General features: G+C 29.3%; 1 protein-coding gene across 2 annotated transcripts; it reads right to left on the bottom strand.

Moving 5' to 3' along the window:
- Positions 1 to 4,667: 4,667 nt before the first annotated feature.
- Positions 4,668 to 10,657, bottom strand: LOC124532327 (thiamin pyrophosphokinase 1). Of its 2 annotated transcripts, none has more exons than XM_047107188.1 (7): positions 10,330 to 10,657; positions 9,986 to 10,166; positions 9,119 to 9,285; positions 7,803 to 7,889; positions 6,991 to 7,270; positions 5,875 to 5,997; positions 4,668 to 4,972 (listed from the first exon to the last, which is right to left on the bottom strand). In XM_047107188.1, the coding sequence occupies exons 1-7, from the start codon at positions 10,354 to 10,356 to the stop codon at positions 4,950 to 4,952; spliced, it is 888 nt and encodes a 295-aa protein (XP_046963144.1). In that variant the 5' UTR covers positions 10,357 to 10,657; the 3' UTR covers positions 4,668 to 4,949. The 2 variants fall into 2 exon arrangements, with proteins under 2 accessions (XP_046963144.1, XP_046963145.1); XM_047107189.1 differs by having other exon boundaries at positions 4,669 to 4,972; positions 9,986 to 10,130; positions 10,330 to 10,656.
- Positions 10,658 to 10,931: the final 274 nt, after the last annotated feature.

Below are 10,931 nucleotides of genomic sequence, written 5' to 3'. Positions count from 1 at the left end.
CATATCCGCACCCTGAAACGAAATTCTCTCCTAACCGCAAGACGCAAGTCTCGCAGGCATAGTCTTGTTTTAGTTCAAATCTTCCACGATACGTCTTAGTCTTGATCTTGCTAAAATTATGCGGTTTTGGCTTTGCAAAACTGCAACAATAAGACCAAGACTTCAAGATCAAGATCCATTTTGGGCAACACCCAAACTAACTCTTTACATTAGCGTTTATACATTGTGTATCAATATTTCATTCAATCTTAATATTGTAAAAAAAACACGTAAAAGGCATCAAAGTACAAAAACTAAGTTCAAGTGACAATTCACGTAAAAAACTTATCTCACAGTCAGAATTGGATTTGGGACGTTTCTGTCAAGTATCAAACCGACGCATATGACTAATTTTCTCGCAGAATTATCGGTGAAGATTGAAGAACCATGAACTTGATTATAACAGTACGTTTGAGATCCACTATATTCTGTGATACTTTACAGGTAAGTATCATATGTGAGCCTTGAAGAACTTGTTTATTTTTTATGCAAGAGCGCTCCAAATTTTTTTACATCGTCGATAGAAGAATCAGTACGTAGTAGTAGTAATAGTAAGTATATATCTCAAAATTCATCAACTTCAAATGATAGACAATCTATGACGCATTTCTAAACAATGAGTACATTTATTGATAAAATATATAGTAACAAATTGTATATCTAGCTCTCTCTACTTCAAGGTTCATCTATAACCCACTTCAGCAATTTAAAATTGGAACTATAACAGTATAACAACGCAAACACATATAAAGTAAATAAACTGTGAAGGCAACAATAGATATTATCAACATTCTAAATTTTAAAATAACTAGTGTTATAAAAGCAACTCTGTTACCGCTCTACACGTAAAGCGCTGAACTGATAGAGATAAAACTTGGTATGGAGATAGTTTGAGTCCCGGAAAAGGCCTCAAACTATTTAATTCGCCCCTTGAGGAAATAAAATGGGCAGGATGATTTTTGGCTGTAGGTGAGATTTTATAAATTTGACGCGGGTATATTCTGTTTTAGTGTATTACTGGAATATGCCTGTTAAGTAGGCACTTGCAATATTCACAAAATACTTAATTGTGTTTTAATAAAATAATTATTTAAGGGCTCTCTCTCATATAACAAAAGTTACCTAGTCAATGGCACGGAATCCTTCGTGTGTGAGTCCGACTCGAACTTGGCCGGTTTTTTTCTACATAAGAAGTCTGTTATTTAATAAAACATGGCAATTAACTTTACATCAATATATTAAATTAAACAACAATTATAACGTCAGGTTGCTGTGAAATATTGTTTATTATGTACAAACTAGTAACTATATAGATTTATTGAGTAATGTTAAACGAATATTTATGAAGATTGAAGTAATATTATTTTTCATATAAAATAAATAAAACAATCACATTGTTTTCAATAACAGTTTATTTAAATTGTATTAAAAATTAGTAGATATTGTTTAATGGAACTTATAGAGTACTATTTGATTGTTTTTGAATTACATTACTTGAAGAGAGTTGTTTTATATTAAGCGGACGAATAGATGGACTACCTGATGCTAAATGGTCACCACCGACCAAAGATAATGGTGCTGTAAGAATAATAAACCATTTTTTACAGCGGCAATGCACCAACAACCTTGAGCTGATATGTTCCTTATGACCGTAAATACACTCACCCTTCACTGGAACACAACAAAACTGAGTATTGCCGTTTGGCGATAAAATAAACGGTGGTAACTACCGTTGGACTTCCACAAAGCACTACCACCAAATAAAGTATAGATAGATGATCAATAAAGGAATAAATTCAGGAATAACTATAGGAAGTGTCTCAAAGGGTTTTGCTAGACATTATGTGTTTTATAGATATTGTATTATTTAAAATTAAAAGGTCATGTTTGATAAAATCGTTATAAATTTCTCATCCGTATGATCAACACACATGACCTACTTTATCGATATCTCTTAAACACTTCTACATTTAATTAAGATAATAAATTACACATAAGAAATTTATTTCTGTTAATTAACTAATAACACACACTGTAACCAGTTAGTGTTACAATTTTAATAATATAATAATGAGCGTTTAATAATTTAAAGAATAATCAAACAAGGGTTTATTTATATCTACAACGTTTATTAAAAATGTCAACAGTTCTGTTATTTAATTATGAAAATTATAACATTAATGAAAACCAAAAAACGGATTCAATTAAACATTTTATTAAGTAGGTGTTGCCATAACATTATAATTGTTACATAATATTTCAATATTTAAAAATAAATAGATATTTCGAAGAAGAGTTTTAGTATTATTTCACTCAGAAGTTTTGATTGTATGACCATAATAGAATATATATTCCTCTAAAAGCAGTGTGTTTGATATAACCATTGTGTTAACTGATGATATGATAATTAATCATAATACAAAAATATGTTGTATTTTTTTTTTCTAATAAAAGTCTACTTTATTCATCGGATTTTTTTTTAAAATTATATAATAATCTTTACATATTTTTCATAGGTGTGATGTACATTTGTATATTATATTAGAAAATGTAATTGTTCATGATTTGAAGATTTGCTTCTATATTTACTGGTAGAGAGTTTTTGGATTTTTTTAAATACAAAATTTTGGCAAATTATAATAATAAACTGACAACATTATCCCAGATGCTTTGATGATACATATCTATTTTATTATTAAGGAAGGCTAGATTTAGGAGATAAAAGCCTCAATAATATGAGCTTATAATTTTCATAGATTAAAAAATATGTCTCATACGTTTATCATTTTTCTTCACTTGTTTCAATAAATTCTTAATACTTAAATCTTCAAGGCTCTTAGGTCTTCAAATTTTATTTGACAAATATATATATTTTATATATTAAAATTGTTAACAGTTATCTTAATAACAGTCTAACCCTTTCGCTTTGTGTGAGCACAAAGCGTACCCGACTACCCCAAACCATCTTAATATAATGACACTTACACTAATACAACCAACAGTATAAATTAATATTAAAAGTCTTCCTTTGAACCTAATTTACAAAAGAGTTAGTATAAAAATGATAATTTTTTTTTACTTATTTTGTTAGTTTAGTTTGTGTGGGTAACACGTTACGTATACATCGCGGAAAATTCTGTAAATGTTCAACATTAAAATCAAATGTAAACTATAATTGGCTGATTTTTTCAAGACTGAAATCAAAAAAATATTACTATATACAGGGTTCATATGGGGGTTAAAATTATCGCAAATAGTCACTCCTATTACCTCTTAACGGGAAATACCAATAGCCCTATACATATCATGGTACCATCCCAATACAAAAAGTTACTCTACCGTGTCTACAAATAAAATTCAATAAAATAGTTTATTCTAATGGCAACATTATAACTGAATGTCCACAATTAAGTAATAAAAATCATTTAACAGTGTAAAGTATCCTTTATAACAAAACAAAAAAAACTCACAACATGCACGAATATTTTGATATACATATGATCTTTTGAAACATATATAAAATCATAGTTTGTGCTATAAATATTATGGAATAAATGAACAGACTTATCTACAACAAAAACACGCCCACCTATAAAAATATTAGAGGTAGATAGGACATTTAAGTTCTAAGCATATGATGTTAGCACAAACTGTGTATTTTTTTTTAATTTTATTGATTTCAAGCCCAGTAATCACAAGTCGAGTTTTAAAAAACTATATACCTACGTATGCCAAGGATGAGAAAATTTTCCACCTAATTTTAAGTGGGCAACACCGCTTATAGACATTGGCCATGTAAAACATATTAACTATTCTTTAAATCGAAAAAGTGCTACTTTGGGAGTCGAGGTATTAAGTTCCTTGTGCCTGTAGTTATTTTGGAATACCTATACTAATATACTAAGTACTGTTGTTAGGAAGAAGAATATCTGACGAGAGGGTGGTACCTACTCGACTAAACCCTAACTACCTTACCCACTGGGTTCAAATTACCACCCACCCCCCATCCAGCACGTGGGGGAAGCAAGTAAAGCGTTTTTCCAGCGAAAAAAAAGGCGGGTTCAAATTAGCGGTAAGGAAAGGAGAGAAGAGCCTACCTTACTACACTTAAACTTTGGTGAAGGATGCTGTTTGGAGGCTATACAAATTTCTCTTAAACAAAAATACGGGCAAGCAATGTTTTGTTATTCAAATTGAGCCTAATTTACGATTAATCACTTATACTCAGCGGCGAAGAAGTATCTTGAATAAATTGGCAGGTCGGATGAAATAGTACCAAATATTTTAGCCGCTAATAAGAGGCAAGAATCAAATTCGAAGAGACGTGACATAGTCTTTGTCCATTTTTCATCCAAATTGAAACAGGCTTGTAGACAATTATTACTTTCAAACTATTTGAATATGACATTCTCTTTCTTGGTTTAAAATAATAAGTTTTAATTAGACACAGATAAAAAAAGATTTTCAATCACTTCAAAATATTTCAGCACAACAAAGAAGAAAGTATAAGTGTATGAGTGAGTAGAGGTTGTATTCGGTAAAAGGAAAAATTTTTTTTAAATATAATAAATATAACATCCAATACAAACATTATGCAACTATTCTGAGGTAGATAAACAAAAAAAAACTTAAGTCATAATTGGTTGAAAAATATCTATCAATAAGGAGTGTGAGTCTACTTATTATTTTTTGCAAACGCCATTATTTGACACTTAAAATAATGAGACTATTTTCTTTAATATTCTTGGCTGAAGTAGATGTTATAGTAACAGGTTCATATAAACTTAAGAATAATATTTGAGTCAGCAACAAAGCCTCCATCTAATTAGAACTATGATAACGACGGTCCCCATTTACCTCGGTTACATATATTTGACTGCACTAAACTAAGTTCATGTCAAAAAAACAAATTACTCCTTATCAGAATGTGCATCTGCAACAGAAATTCCAACAATTAGCTATTTACAGGATTTGGGGAGGTACCTACACATTACTTGTACATTTCTTGGGCGTATTGTCAATCAAAGCCAAATATATAAAAAGTAGGCTATGATTTAATATTATATCTTAGATCTCTTTTTAACTTATACTGTTGCAATAGGCTATTTGACAATGCGAAAAATAAATTGTGAATTATTGTAATCAGTGTATATTATGAATATAAACTGCTTATTTACTAACGAAAGTTGAAAATAATACTTAATTATTCAAAAATCCATAAATCAAAATGCAATTTTAAAAGTTGGTATTTTAATTCTCATTCGCGTTTCAAGTTACAAAAATATACAAATATAGTCGAATTTCGTTTTTTCCTGTGTTTACTCTTATGTGTCTCTCACACACTAACACATCTCAAATTTTACTCATTCATGATAGCAATTTAATATGTCTTTGTAAATGAATAGGTATGTACTGGACTATGGCAATTTCAGTAAAAGTACTACTGAGATTTTAAGTGTTTTATATGAAATGATATATAGACCCTTTCCGATTTGAAACATTTTTATTAAGGCACAACTGTATACATATACATAAGGCATTGGGTCTTACAAAATGACATCAATAAATAGGTCTTTAATAATGTTTACTGGCTATATTGTTTTTTTGTTCTTTTTTCGTTTGTGTGTCAAACGAGTTTACTTGTATTCTAGAATAGTCTCGAATAAGTTAGTACGACAATAAAATCCCTTGACATCGTTACATTTTGTTTGCTTTTCCACATTAATCTATCAGGACATTATCCCAATCGTCCCAAACCTTAATATTACAGCACGTTTATAAATACCATTTAAAATAAGTATCAATGTTAACATGTCGCTTATCATGTCTACTTACTTGTCAAGCTGGGTATTTCCATCGCCCAGACGAGTGTGTGACTGCACTTGATCTTCACTTGTTCAGATCCATCGAAAGTGTTCGACGTGCTCACCAATCCTCCAAATTTCAACTGCTGATTGTCTAGAATATAAATAAGGAAACGATTGGCGGAGTTGTTTAACGTACGCCCAAGAATGTTCCTGGCTATTGTAAACTTAAATAAAACAGATACAAAAATATATACTTAAATTACCTCATAGACTTAGTATTAATCATATTCAATTTTAATGTCTTATGTCTAAGTCTGTCTGTCTATCTTATCTCTAAGTTCCTTGTGATGTTTTTCTTTTTGCGTAATATTTCTTTTTTTTAGTATAAGGATTTTTTCAATGATGTTTTAGTAAACAGATATGTTATTAACGCGCAAAAAGTGAAGACTAGAAAACGTCCTAATTGGGACGTTTCCCTTCAGTCGTTTTACGTAGTAATACGTTATAATACATCATAATTACGTAGTAATACGTTTTGCGTAATTAAAACATCTAGTTATCGCTTTTACTTATTGTTTTATCAAGCTATCCTTTTTACTTTTAACGAAATGCAAATATAAACTAAAATAAACGGTCCCCGACGCGGCACACTTTTTTCTGTTGTTTAGTATGGATATAACATATCTGTTTATTAGAATATCATTGGGTTTTTTAGTTTTTGTTCTCATAATTTCATTTATATATTTTCGTGTGTAGTCAATAGTCAGGGGCCATTTGAAAATCAATGATGTGCATTAGCACAGCTTATACTGAGATGAACCCCTTGCTACCTACACTGTGTTCATTAAATTTATTTTTTTTCCTGTATAATATATGTATGTGTGTGTAGCAAAATAGATGGTTTAAACAACGTTTTACGTAGACTCTTATTTCGTGCAAAGTCCGGGCTAGATAGATAGACACAAGAAAAATAAAACTTACATTCAATTACATAATATAAAAAAAAGAAATATACAACAGTCGGTCTTATCGCTAAAGAACGATTTCTTCCAGACAACCAGCGTGGATGATTTAATTTGAAAGAAATGGAAAGCGGGTAAATAACTAAATATAATAACGGGTATATAAATATAAAACTAGTCACCTAAATTCCATTTGAGCCCATTTGTAGTAACACTTTCGCAAACTTCGCCAACTGGTATCAAGGCGCACCAACAACCTTTAGTTCGCCTGCTTTCTTCTGGTATATCAATGATATGATCTCCCGGACTCAGGAGCCATGTCAGAGAATCATCTGACATTATATACATTTTGGTTTCAGGGTGCAACAAACTCTCCTCTTTGACTAAGTATAACGTTTGTATATTACCTAGAATTTGATCTATTCTTCCCGAGCTTTGTGCTATAGCAATAACATGATCCATCTGTTAAAAAATGTCATGAAGTTAAGAGACACACAACACTTGAACACTTGAGACACAAGAAGAGTTTAAGGAAAAGAAGCTACCTTTTTTATGTATACTATTTATATATATTTTTAAATGTAGTTACATAACCGGTATCTTTATTTCATACATGCAAAGGGTTATTTTTTAAACATAAATTAGGCTTGCAACGAATATTCGCTTACTTTTCGGTATTCGGCTGCTTTTATAAATTCGGCCGATAATTAAGTTATGTACATTGTCATAGGGAGATAATTGATAAAATAAAAAAAATCGATTCATCATTAAAGTAGTCATTGGTAAATAACACAGGTACATAATCTTCAGTATTAGAAAAGTTAAGAATTTTTCTGCGTCTGTTCAAGTATTGGCACTACATTCGGTCGAATACTTTTACCTCAGCTATTAGCTTAGGTGGCTCGCAACATCTATATTATATATTAGTATTCGGTTAGGTGGCCGAACTTACTATTCGTTGCAAGTCTAATATAAAATTATTTCTATAGCTTACCTGGATTTTGTTATCTGTGCAGTAATTGTTCAATTCTTTTAAGGCCTTCGTGAAATCCGTGTGATCTTGATCTGGGGTGTGAATAGCCTGAAATTCGTTACCATAAAATAAAAAAATACATAAATAAAAATTAATAAATAAATGGTCGAATATGACCATTGAGCTTTAAATATTATTGAGGAGTTGATTAATTAAGCAATACCATCTCTTTCTTGTAACGACAAATCAATGATTACATAAAGAGAAAATCAGTTTTTAAATCAAATCAAATAGAATCCCTTTATTCAAGCTTGCACTTATTTGTTGATTGTCAAATTAAAGATCCTAAACAGAACCGGCGAAAGAAAGTCAAGACTTATGTATTTTTTGTGAGTTTGATATTGAATGTATGAAACAAATAACTAAAATGATATCGTCTTATTCCCAATGTTTCCAATCAACTATGAATTCGATAAGTACTATTTTGCCTAGAAACCGTCTAAACAACATTTAGGTATAAGTGTACTGTGTGCTGTGTGTGATAAAGATGTAAGGTTAATTGTAAACAATTCATGTATGTTTTGTCTTTTATTATCAATTTTTCATTAAAATAATTTGTAACATATGTTTGGTAAGCAAAATAAATTAGGTGACCTTCACGATTATTGATAAATTTTGTGTACAATAATTACCTATATTATATGACTGTATTAAAAAAAACTGCTCCATATTATCAATTATGTAATGAAATAAAACCTAAAACAAATGAAGAAAACTTTTTTGTACGAAAAATTTATATAAAAAAAATCTTTACTGCATTTAACGCTTGATTAGCCGTACTAAATATTTTAACTGAACCTGAACCACTAATGTGGTTTATTGGATTATGAGTGTATAAGCAAGTTGGATTTGAAGTAGCAACCTATAGATGAGAAGCGAATATCGAACAACATTAAAGTAGTATTGATAAATATGTCGTTTACGTCTATTTAACAAAAGATCTATACAGAAAACATAACAATTTAAGCTTGGTTTGGAGGTTGACCATTAGGTACTAATTAGTTAGTGATTTAGTGTCACAGAATAAAAGCCAATACACTTTGATTAGTAGTTAAAAGTATTCTAATATAAAGCTTTGGTTAATTATATATCTGAAAACACATATATACTTTATATCAAAAAACCTGGTGTTAAACTCTTACACAAAAGAGAGAAAGGGCCAATGTCTATGGATTTTGATAACAGATAAAATTATTCCATTTTTAAAATATTACTTAAGCTACAGGAATGTATTAATCATTATGCCTAAAATAGTTGTTATTATTTTAAATGTTCACCTTACAACCTTTCTTTTTATATTTTTCTAGTACATCTTCAGTTATGGAGTCAAAGTCTCCTGTAATCAGGTCAGGTAGTTTCATTGTTCCTTGGTCATTTACAGGTAACTTATTTACAAATTTCTCCCAATGTACCATTCCTCCGTCAACCGCTATTCTTAAAGTTGCTATAAAAAAAATTACAACTTATATAATTTATGTAAATTTATTCTTAAAGTTGCTATAAAAAAAAATTACAACTTATGTATTTATGTACAATACTTAAGGATACAGTACAAAAGTGCATATTATTCTACTAATAGGTCATTTGAGGAATTTTATAATTATTAGTTAGAAGGAAAAATATATATGCAATGAAACTCACGCAGGTAATTATATATCTAAAAACAGTAATATCATGTACAATGATTTATGACTTATGGCTTTTCCTTAAGAAAAACATTGATGTAATTTTTTAAATTGTGAGGTAATAAATCATTACATACACTGAACACTAATCATGCATTTTCGTCAAACCTGCTTTGGTGTTTATTAATGTATTATATATTTATATATCAATTAATGACTTTGTTTCATTTGCAGTTTCAACACTCTGATTTTGGAGTAAAATTAAATTAACCTTTAAAAGCAAATTCTTTATCATATTACTCACTGGTGACAATAAGCCTGATTCTTTTTTTTTTTTTTTGTTTTTGTTTAGGAATGAAATTGCAATTCAAAGGGGATAATACTACTAAAATTTTCCACACACTATTTGTACAAAAACTATTATTAATTTTATCTGTACTTAGTTAAGACCTTCGTGGAAATAATTCATTTGTAAATACATTGATAAAATAAAAATAATGACTTACATAAACTCCTTACCATTATTCCATATTTTCTTTATAAATTCTTGCTTCTGAGATATTGTTCGATTGAGCACAAGTACTGCATATTTATGATTAACTTGACTATTAGTAAATTCATTAATGTTCCATTTCCAACACTTGGTAACACTGCTTGCCGCTTTCTGTTGTACATAGAAGACATTTAATAATTTTTGCACCTACAAATAAGTAAGACGCTATCATGTAATTTTTAGAACTTATCAGTATTACTTTTTTAATGATAGATCTTCTGTTTTGGTCACAATGCCAAAATCCTGTTAATTTTTTTATAAGATAAAAAAATAATATTAAAAAAAGTTCTTTAAGGAGAATAGTACAAACCTTATTGATCACGTTCTTAGTATCCATTTAATATATTTTTTTCTAAATTATGATTATTCTTACTCTATCAAATAACTTAGTTCTTTTGAGTGTTATAAATTGCTCAATAATAACATAAAATCTAATGTATAAGTAATTCGTTAAGTACTTCAAAAATAAAATAATAATTTTTATTTTAAGTACAATGCCTACATACTTTAATACAATTTACAAAGCGGTTATTTTTTAATCAACTTGTTTGGTTATCTTAAAGGCTCAAAGTTAATTTTAAAATAAATTTGACATTGCACAGCTCTGAATTACACTGTAACTGACAATGACAGTGAAACTTGAAATTAACAGTGTTTCTATTCTCACGAAAATTGAAAGCAGAAAGTATAAAATTATTTAATTAGCAATGCAACATCAACAGTTTTCAAAACATGTGCAATGAATAAATAGAATCGCTTATGTTATAATTATTCATAATTAAATACTAACAGTTTGTAGCTGTCCTATTTATTACATTATGTAATTTGATAATTACTTACCAGCTACTACTTAGAAGCTACCTCTGCACTGCAACTGCAGTTTATTGAATGACTACTACTAATATTAGTTAT

This window comes from Vanessa cardui, chromosome 9 (genome assembly GCF_905220365.1).
Source record: "Vanessa cardui chromosome 9, ilVanCard2.1, whole genome shotgun sequence".
NCBI lineage: Eukaryota > Metazoa > Arthropoda > Insecta > Lepidoptera > Nymphalidae > Vanessa > Vanessa cardui.
The sequence above is the reverse complement of the archived record's forward strand: the minus strand, read 5'-3'. Positions and strand labels throughout refer to the sequence as shown.